We start from the raw sequence: 15,275 nt of genomic DNA on the forward strand, positions 1-15,275 counted from the left end.
GTTCAGCCGGTCCCCAACCTTTTCCAGCCAGCCCGGGAGCAGGCCAGAGCGGCCACCGGGGAGCAGTGCTGTTCGTGGCTGAGACGTTCCCAGCATCCCGCACCGACCGCGGCCACAGGCCCGCACTGCCCCCGGGTGTGTGCGTGCTGGGAACGCAGATTCCAGCTGAGCACGCTGGCGGGACTCTCCTCAGGCTGCCGCGGAGGTCAGTTTCAGGGGCAGAAACATGCCGTTGGCTCTCACTGAACATGGAGAAGACACGCGTGTTACACATGGACCCCTAGCGGCGACGAGGTTTAAAGTAAATGCGCTTAGACTCAGCCTTCTGCCCGTGACCTCTCAGGTGGAGGCGGCGGTAACACAAAAGGTGCAGCTGTGAAGCCGGGGCCGGGCCTCCCTGTGAGGCCAGCAGGCCCGCCGGAGGGAGGCGGCGTTCACACCGGCTGCCCCGGAGAGGCGGGCGCTGCGGTGCGGTGCGGTGGGGGCAGCCGGTGCTCAGCTCTGCCGCCTGGCGGCAGGCCCGGCTCCGCGAAGGGCAGGGGCAGGTGAGGGTGCTGGCCTGTGGCACCCACGTGGCAGGGAGACCTCACCGCAGGGTTTGTCCCTGGTCTACCTGTCCCATGTCCTCCCGTTGGAAACTGACAGCTGTCCGCTCGGGCGTAGACATAGATCTTGTTAAAGTTTCCTCTAGCCGAAGCCGGTGTGGCTCAGTGGATAGGGCGTCGGCCTGAGGACTGTAAGGTCCCGGGTTCGATTCCGGTCAAGGGCATGGACCTTGGTTGCGGGCACATCCCCGGTAGGGCGTGTGCAGGAGGCGGCTGATCGATGTTTCTAGCTCTCTCCCTTCCTGTGTAAAATCAATAAAATATATTTAAAAAATAAAAAGTTTCCTCTAGAAAACGGAGCACGGTACCCACCATTCTGGGGGTGACGCAGGGGCCATGATAGCGGCCCGCTCTTTCTGTTTATCGCGCTTTTGTGAGAACACGTCTGTAGGGGACACTCAGTGGCCCAACATCGACACCTTCCCCGTCGTCCCTCGGCCTGGAGGCGGCTGGCCTCGCGAAGCCCGCCGTCCGGCTGCTGTCCTGGCACTGTCCTCGGGGTCTTTGCTGGAGAGACGTTCCGGTTCTCGGCACAGCTGAGGGGAAGGTGGGGTTCTCCTCTGCACCTGCCCCTGTGCACCCCCTCCGCACCGTCCGCTCCGCGGAGGGCCTGCGGGAGCGGGGTGCCATGGGGCAGCGGTAACATGCCCGTGGCCCAGCATGTGCAGGTGTCGACATGCCCGGCCAGGGGCACACGTGTGGAGACGTGGGCGTGAGGCCCCGCCCTGGCTCTCCGCCTCGCTCGGCTGTCACTCTGGAGCCACCCGCCCGGACGACGACTTTCCCGGTTTAACCCGCTGGCCGTGCGGACTTTGTTTGGGACCGAGGGACGAGGAGGGGCCCAGGGGAGAGACGACGGGCAGCCCGGCGAGTGGCAGGAGGTGTGGCAGGAGAGCTGAGCCGGGGGCTGCCTGGGTGCACGGAGACGTGGAGGCCACCGCACGGGCAGAGGAGAGGGCCCGGAGACAGCGTGGGGTGAGCCCGGGACACGCCGCCGCCGCCCGCCGCTCCCCTGGTTGCAGGTCTCGCTGCAGAGGAAGGCGGGCCTGAGGGGAGGGAGGGGGTGGTCCAGAGAGGACCGGGGAGAGGCCTCGGGCGGGCCTCCTGAGAACAGCACCCACCGCCCCGCCGTGCCCTTCCCGGTGCTGGGGACGCGGTGAGGGCGCAGGGGCTGCTAGAATAACGGAGCCCCCAAGCCAGGGTCCGGGGGACTCAGACGCCGGGAGCCGGGAGCCGGGAGCCGGGCGCCCGCAGGCGGCTTCGCTTCTCCGCGGAGGCGCACACGTGGTCTGGGAGCCGCACACACCCAGCAGGTGGGCCGCTCAGGTTTATCATCCCCGACACACGTGACCTGTCCTGTGCTCTGATTGGAGCTCCGGCGCACAGTCTTTCCCTATTGGCTGATTCAAAGGGAGGGGTGGGCCTTGGCTGTTTCAAGATGGCGGCCCCCAGGGGAGCTGCGAGCCAATTGGCCAACACGGTGGCTGCCGAGTCACGTGGTCCAGAATGGCGGCCGCCTGAGCCGTTCTCTGGCAGAAAAGAGACTGTTGTTCCCTCAGGGCCGGCCGCCGGCTGGTCCGCCTTGGCCCTGACGGGGCTTCCTGCGGTTTGTCCCGGACGCCCTCCTAGGCCGTGGCTCCCTGGGGGCAGGGACATTGGCTCTCCGGCCCGAGGGGAGGAGGGGCGTGCGGTGTGGCCCGTCTGTCCGAGCGGCCGCCTCGCTGCCTCCTCCCGGTCAACCCTCCCCGCCGGGCGGCCACCTCCGCGCCCGCGCCCACGGCCGGCCGGGCTCCCCTGCTCCGGCCGCACCGCCCTCCTCCTGGCAGCCCGCGTGGCAGGTCACCCCACACGCGTGGCAGGTCCATCCCACACGCGTGGCAGGTCCACCCCACACGCGTGGCAGGTCCACCCCACACGCGTGGCAGGTTCACCCCCACACGCGTGGCAGGTCCACCCCACACGCGTGGCAGGTTCACCCCCACACGCGTGGCAGGTTCACCCCCACACGCGTGGCAGGTCACCCCACACGCGTGACAGGTTCACCCCCACGCGCGACAGGTTCACCCCCACACGCGTGGCAGGTCCATCCCACACGCGTGGCAGGTCCACCCCACACGCGTGGCAGGTCCACCCCACACGCGTGGCAGGTTCACCCCCACACGCGTGGCAGGTCCACCCCACACGCGTGGCAGGTTCACCCCCACACGCGTGGCAGGTTCACCCCCACACGCGTGGCAGGTCACCCCACACGCGTGACAGGTTCACCCCCACGCGCGACAGGTTCACCCCCACACGCGTGGCAGGTCCATCCCACACGCGTGGCAGGTCCACCCCACACGCGTGGCAGGTCCACCCCACACGCGTGGCAGGTTCACCCCCACACGCGTGGCAGGTCACCCCACACGCGTGGCAGGCTCACCCCCACACGCGTGGCAGGTCACCCCACACGCGTGGCAGGTCCACCCCACACGCGTGGCAGGTCCACCCCACACGCGTGGCAGGTTCACCCCCACACGCGTGGCAGGTCCATCCCACACGCGTGGCAGGTCCATCCCACACGCGTGGCAGGTCCACCCCACACGCGTGGCAGGTCCACCCCACACGCGTGGCAGGTTCACCCCCACACGCGTGGCAGGTCCACCCCAAACGCGTGGCAGGTCCACCCCAAACGCGTGGCAGGTCCACCCCACACGCGTGGCAGGTTCACCCCCACACGCGTGGCAGGTCACCCCACACGCGTGACAGGTTCACCCCCACACGCGTGACAGGTTCACCCCCACACGCGTGGCAGGTTCACCCCCACACGCGTGACAGGTCACCCCACACGCGTGGCGTGGCAGGTCACCCCACACGCGTGGCAGGTCCACCCCAAACGCGTGGCAGGTCCACCCCACACGCGTGGCAGGTTCACCCCCACACGCGTGGCAGGTCACCCCACACGCGTGACAGGTTCACCCCCACACGCGTGACAGGTTCACCCCCACACGCGTGGCAGGTTCACCCCCACACGCGTGACAGGTCACCCCACACGCGTGGCGTGGCAGGTCACCCCACACGCGTGGCAGGTCCACCCCAAACGCGTGGCAGGTCCACCCCACACGCGTGGCAGGTTCACCCCCACACGCGTGGCAGGTCACCCCACACGCGTGACAGGTTCACCCCCACACGCGTGACAGGTTCACCCCCACACGCGTGGCAGGTTCACCCCCACACGCGTGACAGGTTCACCCCCACACGCGTGGCAGGTCCATCCCACACGCGTGGCAGGTCCATCCCACACGCGTGGCAGGTCCACCCCACACGCGTGGCAGGTCCACCCCACACGCGTGGCAGGTTCACCCCCACACGCGTGGCAGGTCACCCCACACGCGTGGCAAGCTCACCCCCACACGCGTGGCAGGTCCACCCCAAACGCGTGACAGGTTCACCCCCACACGCGTGGCAGGTTCACCCCCACACGCGTGACAGGTTCACCCCCACACGCGTGGCAGGTCCATCCCACACGCGTGGCAGGTCCATCCCACACGCGTGGCAGGTCCACCCCACACGCGTGGCAGGTCCACCCCACACGCGTGGCAGGTTCACCCCCACACGCGTGGCAGGTCACCCCACACGCGTGGCAAGCTCACCCCCACACGCGTGACAGGTCACCCCACACGCGTGACAGGTTCACCCCCACACGCGTGACAGGTTCACCCCCACACGCGTGACAGGTTCACCCCCACGCGCGACAGGTTCACCCCCACACGCGTGGCAGGTCCATCCCACACGCGTGGCAGGTCCACCCCACACGCGTGGCAGGTCCACCCCACACGCGTGGCAGGTTCACCCCCACACGCGTGGCAGGTCACCCCACACGCGTGGCAGGCTCACCCCCACACGCGTGACAGGTCACCCCACACGCGTGGCGTGGCAGGTCACCCCACACGCGTGGCAGGTCCACCCCAAACGCGTGGCAGGTCACCCCACACGCGTGGCAGATTCACCCACACGCGTGGCAAGTCACCCCACACGCGTGGCAGGCTCACCCCCACACGCGTGACAGGTCACCCCACACGCGTGGCGTGGCAAGTCACCCCACACGCGTGGCAGGTTCACCCCCACACGCGTGGCAGATTCACCCACACGCGTGGCAAGTCACCCCACACGCGTGGCAGGTTCACCCCCACACGCGTGGCAGGCTCACCCCACACATCGGCCCGAGCGGCGTTTGTGGCCGGGTGAGCTGTGGGGTCTGCGGGGCCCATCAGTGCCTCCTGCTCCGCTCTGAGCTCCGAGTGCCGCCCGCTCCCGGGGGCCGTGTCGCAGAGCGAGGGCCCGGGGCCGGCCCGGCGTGGGGAGGACCGTCCAGCCACCGGCTCCAGCGGCCTCCCGGACCGGGGAGCGAGGACAGACACGGAGCCGGCGGGAGAGGAAAGCCTCCTCCCCGCACGGTCTCCGCGTGGGCACCGCTCTGGGGCGGCCTCTGCGGGCGCCGGGCGCTCCGTGCTCCGGAAGGACGGCAGGACCAGCTGCCCCTCCGGGCCCTCCCGCACCGCGCGGGGCAGAGCTGGGGCCACAGGGCACCGTGTCTATCCTGCTCGCGGACACGGCACAGAAATCACTCTACCCCCACCCAGCAGTCACACGTGCTCAGCGCCTCGTCATCCCTGTGTGCTCCCCTCCACTGGTTCTGGTTCCCTTGTGTTATTGCAGTGTCTGCTCCTGGTATTTATTTATTTAAAAAATATTTTATTGATTTTTATACAGAGAGGAAGGGAGAGGAGTAGAGAGTTAAAAACATCGATGGGAGAGAAACATCGAGCAGCTGCCTCCTGCACACCCCCTACTGGGGATGTGCCCACAACCAAGGTACATGCCCTTGACCAGAATCGAACCCAGGACCTTTCAGTCCACAGGCCTACACTCTCCACTGAGCCACACCGGTTTCAGCAGCTCCTGGTTTTTAAGAGCTTGTTTATGACTAAAAATGTTAACCATTCCTCACGCATTGCGCATGTGTTTCGTTACTGTTTTACTCCGGTGTTTTGCCTCTTGGTTGTGTCAGACCTGTGTGTTCGATATAAACACATTCTGTGCAAAAACAAACACCATCCCAGGCTCTGCTGCCTCACTGCATGAGCCTCACCCGTCCTGGCCACACACTACGAAGCAGCTGGTCTGAACGGCTGCTTCGTGGACGAGCAGAAAGCCAGGTGGCCGGGGAGTGGCAGCTGAGTTTGACGCCCCTCCGGACCACGGCCCGGCTGACCTTGAAGCAGTCGTGTGGGTCCGATGGAGCGTGGGGGGGTCCAGGCGCGAGAGGGGCCCGCCCTGTCCATGCCAAGCTCATGGACGGTCTGTGTATGACAGCCGGTGCTTCGAGAAAATCTGCGGGGAAGAGGCTACAGCTCACTTCCCTTTTCCTAACACAGAAACCCCGTGACTCGCGGCCTTGGCTGCTCCCTGAACTCGGAGAGAGGTCTGCCCGTGCGCCTCACGGGACTCCTGAGGTCACCTCCTGACTCAGTGCCGGTCACGAGGGGTCCGAGTGACTCACATCGGATGGGAAGGAAAGTGGTTTCTGGCTCAGACCATTTCGTTGCACTGCGATTTGTTTTAGACAGATAAGGGCGGTGTCCCTTATTTTTGTGGCTTTACAAGATGGCGTGAAAGTTGAAATCCTGCCCAATTACTATTTAATGTTTCACTTCTGTAGCTTTGCATTGTATTGCTGTGATTAATTTCAGGCTGAATCCTGAATTAAAAAAAAAAAAAAAAAAAAAAAAAAAGCTTTCTGGTGTTTTTCCTGTTCACCACCAGAGGGCACTGTCTAGTCTTGTGTCTGGTCAGAGCCCTGTGCTGCCCTTAGAGCAGCGATTTTCAACCTTTTTCATACATTAACCAGTGGAACCGTGCACAGAATCTGTGCACATCGAAAGGGGATTGCTTAGAGGAAATAATTTAATATTGCTATTTGCCCTTTCTCTATAATAGAAGTGTCAGAGATGAAAGAAAATTAGTAAAATGTATGTGAAAATATCCCTCCTGCCAGAGTCTGGGGTGCACCTCGGGACCTAGAGTCAAGTCCCTGCCCACCCACAGCACCTCAAAATCACTCGAGACCCAGATCCGGCCGGCCCCACCCCCATCAAGCCCCACCGGGTGGGGGCCACAGCCTCAGTCCCCCATTGCTGGGGTGGGGGTGCGCCTAAGGTCCCCCAGCCTGGGCCAGGGTAGGGGGTGCGCCTTGAGGCCCCCTGTCAAGCCCCACTGTGTGGCGGGGAGCACAGCCTCATGTCCCCCATTGCCGGGTGGGGGTGCGCCTTGAGGCCCCCTGTCAAGTGGGGGCACAGCCGCAGGTCCCCACCGATCGCTCCTTAAGGCTTGTTATAGGAAGTCGGCCTCCGCTGTGGGCGCCGCCATCTTTGTGACAGAATGATGGTCAATTTGCATATTCCCTCTTATTAGACAGGATTACTAACATTCTGCGACACACACAAAATCCGTTATGCTTGGTGCCTGTCTGACAAAAGGCAGATGTAATTCACTCACCCCGGAGGGCAGTGCCGTGTTGGCTCTGTCACTTTCCAACGTGGCATTTAAGGGAAAGAGGTCCACGCCCCAGACTAGTCGCCAGGTGTGTGGGCGCTTGGTTTTCGATGCCACGTGGTCCACGTTGCCGTGGCCTGTTCACCGGGACGTGGCCGGGGTCGGGTGGGGGGCAGGGCCCACAGGCGGTGTGGCGTGCAGGAGCGAGCTCCGGCCTTTGGCGGCCTCAGCTCTCCTCTCCGGGGACCGGATGTAGGGGCCTGTGCCCAGGAAGGCGGCCGCTGTTTCACGCACGGCCTGTGGTCTGCACAGCGTGTTTCTGGTGGAATTGGCTATAACAACCCCTCTTTCCACAGGCGTGCCTGCGTCGGCAGTGACGAGCTCCGAGTTCGTCGCCCGTGCTCAGCCCCGCCGCCCTCGGAGCTGGCGGGCACGCCTGGGTGCGCGGTGTGCATGCGTGTGGGCCCAGCGCCGCCGGAGCGAGCCGGTCACTGAGCGTGAGGCGTGACGGCTCACGACCATCCCAGTGACACCCCGTGGCTCTCCGGGGCTGTGCGAGGCGCTGCTCCCGCTGTTTGGATGGACACGGGAATTCCAGGGCTGACTGTACAACGATGTGAGAGCAGGCCCGGGATTCGCCCTGGGCCGCGCACCTGCCCGTGACCCACCTGCCACGCCGTCCTCTGAGGAGTGGGTAAGACAGCAGCCATGGGCATGCCCGCAGGCTCACGCGGGAGGCAGTTCCCCTTCTGTAACCGCCGCCTGCCAGGTGTGTCTTTGTCAGTCTGTGACACACACAGTCCCAGAGCGGGCCCGGCCGGCGTGGCTCAGTGGCTGAGCGTCCACCTGTGAACCAGGAGGTCACGGTTCGATTCCCGGTCTGGGCACCTGCCCAGGTTGCTGGCTAGATCCCCAGTGTGGGGTGTGCAGGAGGCAGCCGATCCATGACTCTCTCTCATCATTGATGTTTCTATCTCTCCCTCTCCCTTCCTCCCTGAGATAAAAAAAAACAAGTGTGTGTGTGTGTGTGTGTGTGTGTGTGTGTATTTTATTGATTTTTTTACAGAGAGGAAGGGAGAGGAATAGAGAGTTAGAAACATCGATGAGAGAGAAACATCCATCAGCTGCCTCAAGGTACATGCCCTTGACCAGAATCAAACGTGGGACCCTTCAGTCCGCAGGCCAACCCTCCATTCACGGAGCCAAACCGGCTAGGGCTGTATATATATTTTTATTTTTTAAAATTTATTTTGTATTTTTTTTATTAAGGTATCACATGTGTATATATCTTACCATTGCCCCTCCACTCACATTCATGCCCTCACCCCCAGAGTTTTTCGTCCATTGGCTATGCTGTACTCCCCCAAAAAATTGAGAGAGAGAGAGAGAGAGAGAGAGAGAGATTGTGTGTGTGTATGTGTGTGTGTGTGTATATATATTAAAAGTCACAGAGCTAAAAGGCCTGGGATGGGGGAATGCATGGAGACTTGGAAACATCATCTTTCCCCCAGTTTTCAAGCACCGTTTCCGGCGAGCTGTCACGGGGACTGCCACGCTGGAAACGCCACGGGCTGGGCCGGACCGTAACCGCCTCTCGGCTGAGATCGAGGCAGCTGCTCCTCCCAGATTTTTATTCTGTTGGTAAATAATCCAGTGAATTCCATCGACTGGGGGCGCCTGGGAGCCACAGCACAGAGAGCATGATGCTCCAGCCCTCGCAGGTGTGGCTCCGTGACTGGAGCGTGGGCCGCAGGGTCCGGGTTTGATTCCCAGTGTGGGCCGTGCAGGAGGCAGCCCACAGCGATTCTCTCATCGTCGATGTCTCTCTCCCTCCCCTCCTCTCTGAACGTGTGTTTAAAAGAAAGAAAGGAAAGGTGGCACTCTGAGACGGAGAAGGAAAAACCGTGATGTCAGTGGCTAGCAGGCAGTGTGGGCTGGGTGGGCCGGAGACTGGCCTCCGCCCTCCCTGTGCTCTGGGCCGGTGTCGCGCTGGACACAGCCCCGTGGACCTTCCTGCCGCCTCCCTGTTCTGCAGGCCCCTGCCTCCCAGGGCCCGGCGGCCAGAGCTCCACTCCGTCTCCCGGGGCTGGAGTCCCAGTGAGCCCGAGCCCCCCACCCAGTGAGCCTGAGTCCCCACCCAGTGAGCCCGAGCCCCCCACCCAGTGAGCCTGAGCCCCCACCCAGTGAGCCCCCCACCCAGTGAGCCTGAGCCCCCACCCAGTGAGCCCCCCCACCCAGTGAGCCCGAGCCCCCCACCCAGTAAGCCTGAGCCCCCACCCAGTGAGCCCCCCCACCCAGTGAGCCTGAGCCCCCACCCAGTGAGCCCGAGCCCCCACCCAGTGAGCCCCCCCACCCAGTGAGCCTGAGCCCCCACCCAGTGAGCCCCCCACCCAGTGAGCCTGAGCCCCCACCCAGTGAGCCCCCCACCCAGTGAGCCTGAGCCCCCACCCAGTGAGCCCCCCACCCAGTGAGCCTGAGCCCCCACCCAGTGTGCCCCCCCACCCAGTGAGCCTGATCCCCCCACCCAGTGTGCCCCCCCACCCAGTGAGCCTGATCCCCCACCCAGTGAGCCCCCCACCCAGTGAGCCCCCCACCCAGTGAGCCTGATCCCCCACCCAGTGAGCCCCCCACCCAGTGAGCCGCCTGCCTGGTGCCCTGACACCTCCCCCACCCCCACCCCGCCCCTCGGGGAGGCCTGGATGAAATGTCACACCGGCACCTGTTTGTGGGCAGCTGGCGGGTTGGATGACGCATCACAGATAAGAGTCTGTCCCTGGAGCTGGAGCGGGACTTGGGGCGGGCAGGCCAGTTCTCCTCCCCCTCCCCCTCCCCCTCCCTGCCCCTCTCCCTCTCCCCCTTCCCCTTCCTCTTCCTCTCCCCTCCCCCTCCCCGCCCCGGCTCTGGGATCTGCCTTCTCCCCCCGGCCAGCAGCACCCAGCACGGCGGGCGGTGGCCACCCGGGCAGGGCCGTAGGAGTGTCACTGACTGGCTGTCCAGGCCATCATTCCGGAAACCGGTCCGTAACCCACCTCGTGTGGCGTGGCCTGGGGCTGAGCAGCCCGAGCCCCTGGCCGTGTGCCCGGCGCCCGTGCCCTCCTCCCCTTCCCCGCGGCTGCCAAAGCCCGTGTGGGGCAGTGCCCACCTTGTCCTTCCGGGCCGGGCGGCTCGGGGGCTGACGGCCGGGGAGACCCTGTGCCCGGCGCCCGCTGTGACCGTTTCCGACGTGAACAGGAACCCACAGGCAGATGGCACCCCTGCCCGGGCGCCCACACGCCCACCGGACACCCGCTTACAGCGCGCTCCTTGTGGGAAGAACAGGCACACGGGGGCGTTCAGAAGAGGATTTATATCTGAGGTGCCACACGGGGGAGGAGTGACAGCGCCGGGTCAGACACACGTTCCCCACCGCCTCCACCCCGTCTTCCCCGCAGACTGCTCATCACCGCACCTCAGGCCGAGAGGAGGGCTGCCGGCGGGCACCTCCCCGGCGCACAGGGCCCGCGGCGGGCGCCTCCCCGGCGCACAGGGCCCGCGGCGGGCGCCTCCCCGGCGCACAGGGCCCGCGGCGGGCGCTCCCGGGGGTGGCACGGTCCACGGCTGCGGCTGCGGGCGGCGAGGGTCCGAGTCCCTGTCTGCCCCCTCACTCTGGGCGCCGCTGAGCAGCCCAGACGGCTCCTCTGACACACAACCTGCCAGCCACGTCCACACGCTGACTCTGCACCCAAACCGCTGCCCACAGAGGGAGCCCCGCAGGCGCTCCTGTGCTCCCCACGGGGGCTGTGCGGGGCCCCGGCGGTCTCACAGGGCCCCGGGGGGCTGTGCGGGGCCCGGGGGGCTGTGCGGGGCCCTGGGCGGTCTCATGGGCCCCGGGGGGCTGTGCGGGGCCCCGGCGGTCTCACAGGGCCCCGGGGGGCTGTGCGGGGCCCGGGGGGCTGTGCGGGGCCCGGGCGGGGGGGCTGTGCGGGGCCCCGGGGGTTGTGGGGGGCCCCGGGGGCTGTGCGGGGCCCGGGCGGTCTCACGGGGCCCCGGCCCCGCGCCGGGCCTCCACCACCAGGATGCCGTCGTGGCCGAGCGCGGCCCGCAGGTCGGCGGCGCGCAGGCCGCGGGGCAGGCGGTACTGGCGGGTGAAGGCCCGGGACACGAAGCCGTGCTCGTCCATGCGGGCGCCGTGCCGCGCCCGCACCAGCAGCCAGCCCTCGCACGTCTGGATGAGGATGTCCTCCGGCAGGAACTGCACCACGTCCAGCAGCACCTGGAAGCGGGCTGGGCCCTCGGGGGGGCCCTCGGGGGGCGGCGTCTCCGCCGCGGCCGCCCCGGCCCGGCCCAGGTCCACGGTGGTCGGCCCGGGCAGCGCGTACAGGGCGTGGTCCAGCCGGCAGTCCTCCAGCCCCCGCGCCTCGAACTGCTCCTGGTAGCGCACCGGCGTGTGGATGGGGTGCCTCAGGATGACCTGCGCCATCATGGGCCAGCGGCCGGGCGGCGGCCCCTCGGGACCCTCGCTGCCCAGGCCCCGGCTGCCCAGGCCCCGGCTGTCCAGGTCCCGGCTGTCCAGGCCCTCGCTGCCCAGGCCCTGGCTGCCCAGGCCCTCGCTGTCCAGGCCCTGGCTGCCCAGGCCCTCGCTGTCCAGGCCCCGGCTGCCCAGGCCCCGGCTGTCCAGGCCCCGGCTGTCCAGGCTCTCGCTGTCCAGGCCCTCGCTGTCCAAGCCCCGGCTGTCCAGGCTCTCGCTGTCCAGGCCCTCGCTGTCCAGGCCCCGGCTGTCCAGGGCCCGGCTGTTCAGGCCCTCGCTGTCCAGGCCCTGGCTGCCCAGCCTGCAGCCGCCTTTGCTGAGATGAGCAGGGATAGCTCTGTGCTGTGACCCGCTCAGTCGCAAGCGCTCGGCCAGGCTGAGGCACCCACCCGCCTGCCTGTCACCGGGCAGCAGCGCTATTTATAGGGCTGCCGGGCCGTCAGGGAGCAGGCAGCTGCCCTCCTCAGCTGTCCGGCGGCCGTGTCTGCTGGCTTATCTCGGGACAAAAAGAGACTCCGAGTCACAAGCCTCATCGGAGAAATGCCAGGACACAGCCCTGGTGACGGACAGCGGCCTGGGCCACTGGGGCTCCTCGGAGCGGCCGGAGGGGCGGGCTCAGCGTCTGTGAGCGAGGGCTGGTCAGCCCGGCCCCCCTGGAGCTGCAGGGCCCGCTGACCGTGATCAGGGACGAGCACACACAGCCCCGCGGCCCGGCTCCGCGGTGAGCCCTGACCCAGGAGCCAGGAGGCCACGGTTCGATTCCCGGTCAGGGCACAGGCCCGGGTGGTGGGCTCCATCCAGTGAGGGGGCGTGCAGGAGGGAGCCGATCTATGATTCTCTCATCATTGATGTTTCTATCTCTTCCTCTCCCTTTCTCTCTGAAATCAATACAAAATCATTTAAACACACACACACACACACACACACACACACTCAAATCCCAGACGTGGCAAACCCAGCCCGTCCTGCACCTTTTCTTTCATCTCCTCGCTGGCCGTGTCCCTGCGGGACACCTGGGCCACCCCGTCTGGGTTTGCTCCGGGGCCCGTCAGGAACAGGACCGGGGACGGGGTTTGGGCAGAGTGCCCTCAGGGCTGGAGGGCACCGAGCGGGAGCCTTGGTGACGGAGGTGGAGCCACGGGGACAGGAAATGTGGACGCTCAGAGCTGTTGGCATCAGAAGCCCAGAGAGCAGGGCCCCGCGCGCTCACGGGGCGGCAGTGCACCCGGTCCTCAGCGGCAGCGCCCTCAGGAGGAGGCCGTTGGCATCGGGCTGCAGGAGGGCCCCCGGACGCGGTCGGTCCGATCGGCCAGCACAGCCGTGCCGTCCGTCCTCGGGACAAGGTGTTTGCTGTGTAAATAGCATCTCCGGGAAGCGTGGCCTGGAGGGGGGGGCCCACAGGAGGTGGGGCGGGGGCTGGAGGAGCCGGGACGTGTGCTGGACACGGTGCCCTCGAACCCGCACCGTACACACGTCTGTCTGCGGCCATGCTCACCTCCCTCCTCAGAGACGGTGTGTGAGACGCCCAGCCCCCTCAGTTACCGCGGCGAAGCCAGGCCGGGCGTGTTAGTTTGGGCTGAAAAGAAGCAGATCGCCTCGGTCTGCGCTGAGCTGAAGACTAACTCCAGGTGTGATTGATGTGGGTTCTGAGAGCCACGCCAGGAGGCGGTTCAGATTGTTATGTGACGACTGCCCCCTGGTGGACAAGCCTGGAATTACACCGATAGCTCACTACTAATAAATTCTAAATGAGCCATTCTTATTTCTCTTGCCTTTTATCTATTTTGTTTAATTGGGGGGGGGGGGCATTGATGTGAGAGAGAAACATGGATCAGCTGCCTCCTGTGTGCACATTGACTGGGCATCGAACCTGTCATGCAGGCAGGTGTCCTGACCAGGAATCGAACCGCCATGGTTCGGTGCGGGGACGAAGCTCCCACCCATGGCCACGCGGCCAGGCCTCCTGCCTTTGGACTTCCTAGTCCAGAGGAAGGCCTCGCAATCGCAGTCGCAGGCGCCGTCTCCTCCTCGCCAGGAAGGGGACGCCGGTCGCTCTCGGGCTGCGTGGAGGACTCGGAGAAAGGACAGAACGCCTGGAACAGGGCCCGGCACACAGAGGGATGGATCAAGGTCAGGTTCCGTTATTGGAACAGACACAGAACTCAGGATCTCTGGAGAAGCAGGCCCGGTGGATTCCGTGGCGGCCTCTTTAGAAGACGGGGTGTCAGCCAAAACCGGTGTGGCTCAGTGGATAGAGCGTCGGCCTGCCCCACCCCGCCGAAAGGGGGCAACTGATGTATTAAAACGGAAAGATTGCATCTTATTCATGTAGAAGAGAGAACAAAGGACTTGTCTAATAAGTGATTTATAAAGAAAGAACTAGAACCCGGCCAGCATAGCTCAGCGGTTGAGCGTCGACCTATGAACCAGGAGGTCACGGTTCAATTCCAGCCAAGGGCACGGCCCGGGTTGCAGGCTCCATCCCCAGTGTAGGGCGTGCAGGAGGCAGCTGATACGTGATTCTTTCTCATCATTGATCTCTCTCTCTTACTCTCTCTCTCTCTCCTTCCCTCCCTCCTTCCCTCCCTTCCTCTCTGAAACCAACTTAAAAAAGAAAACCGAGTCCCTTATCTTAAAAACACACCGGCGACAGCAGCTGTGGGGCGTGATTCCCGGCCTCACCCAGTGGAAGGTCTGGGGGGGGGTCACACAGGCTTGGCCACTGCAGAGGAAACGTGTAGACATGGAGAATAAAGCCATGCCAGGAGAGCTTTGGGTGAAAGGCAGATAAGGGCAACGATTAGCCCATTTTCAAAGCCAGCACACATTTCCTCTCATTCACACACGGAAACCCTCCTTTTTACATATAATGATGTGATAATACGCCCTGTCTGTGCCAAGCACTCACAGGCCTGACCGAGAACATCGGGCAAAGGGAGCCGGCAGTGTGGGGTGCGCCCTGAACATCGACGTTTTATTTTATTATTATTATTTTAAATATATTTTATTGAGAGGAAGGGAGAAGGATAGAGAGTTAGAAACGTCGATGAGAGAGAATCATCGATCAGCTGCCTCCTGCACACCCCCCACTGGGGATGTGCCTGCAACCAACGTACATGCCCTTGTCCGGAATTGAACCTGGGATCCTTCAGTCCGCAGACCGACGCTCTATCCACTGAGCCCAACCGGTTTCGGCTGAGCATCGACATTTTAATGAATCTTCATCGGCTAAGTTCACAATGCATCCCCCACCAAAACACACTGGTCAACAAGATGTAGATTCCAGTGGGAGACGGAGGGTGTGGCCACGTGTTTAATAATAAATGAAACGATGACTCATAGCCCCACAATGCTGCTGGCTAATAATGTCAGAGAGAGAGCCGCCCCGACTAACAAACATCGGAAACCTGGTCAGAACCACTTCCCATGGCTTGTTCTCCTGCGGTCCAGAACATTATAGAGAACGAGGGCATTGACAGATCTCTTAAAGCACGTAATTTCTAAAGTGCTATACTGATAACAGTTTACCTTACGTTTAAGTGCAGGTTAAGTTTAAACACAGATTTAACGGAACGAAGCTAGGTAGAAAGAAAAGTTTTTTAAAAAGGTGATTTTTTTTTACTGTAGGAGAT

The 15,275-nt window shown here is 64.1% G+C and overlaps 1 protein-coding gene across 1 annotated transcript; it reads right to left on the minus strand.

Moving 5' to 3' along the window:
- Positions 1-10,463: 10,463 nt before the first annotated feature.
- HSPB3 (heat shock protein family B (small) member 3) lies at positions 10,464-12,045 on the minus strand. The gene has a single exon (XM_084881029.1). The coding sequence runs from the start codon at positions 11,596-11,598 to the stop codon at positions 11,152-11,154; it is 447 nt and encodes a 148-aa protein (XP_084737155.1). The 5' UTR covers positions 11,599-12,045; the 3' UTR covers positions 10,464-11,151.
- Positions 12,046-15,275: the final 3,230 nt, after the last annotated feature.

This window comes from Pipistrellus hanaki (genome assembly GCF_964339955.1).
Source record: "Pipistrellus hanaki genome assembly, chromosome: 4".
NCBI classification, from domain to species: Eukaryota; Metazoa; Chordata; class Mammalia; order Chiroptera; family Vespertilionidae; genus Pipistrellus; species Pipistrellus hanaki.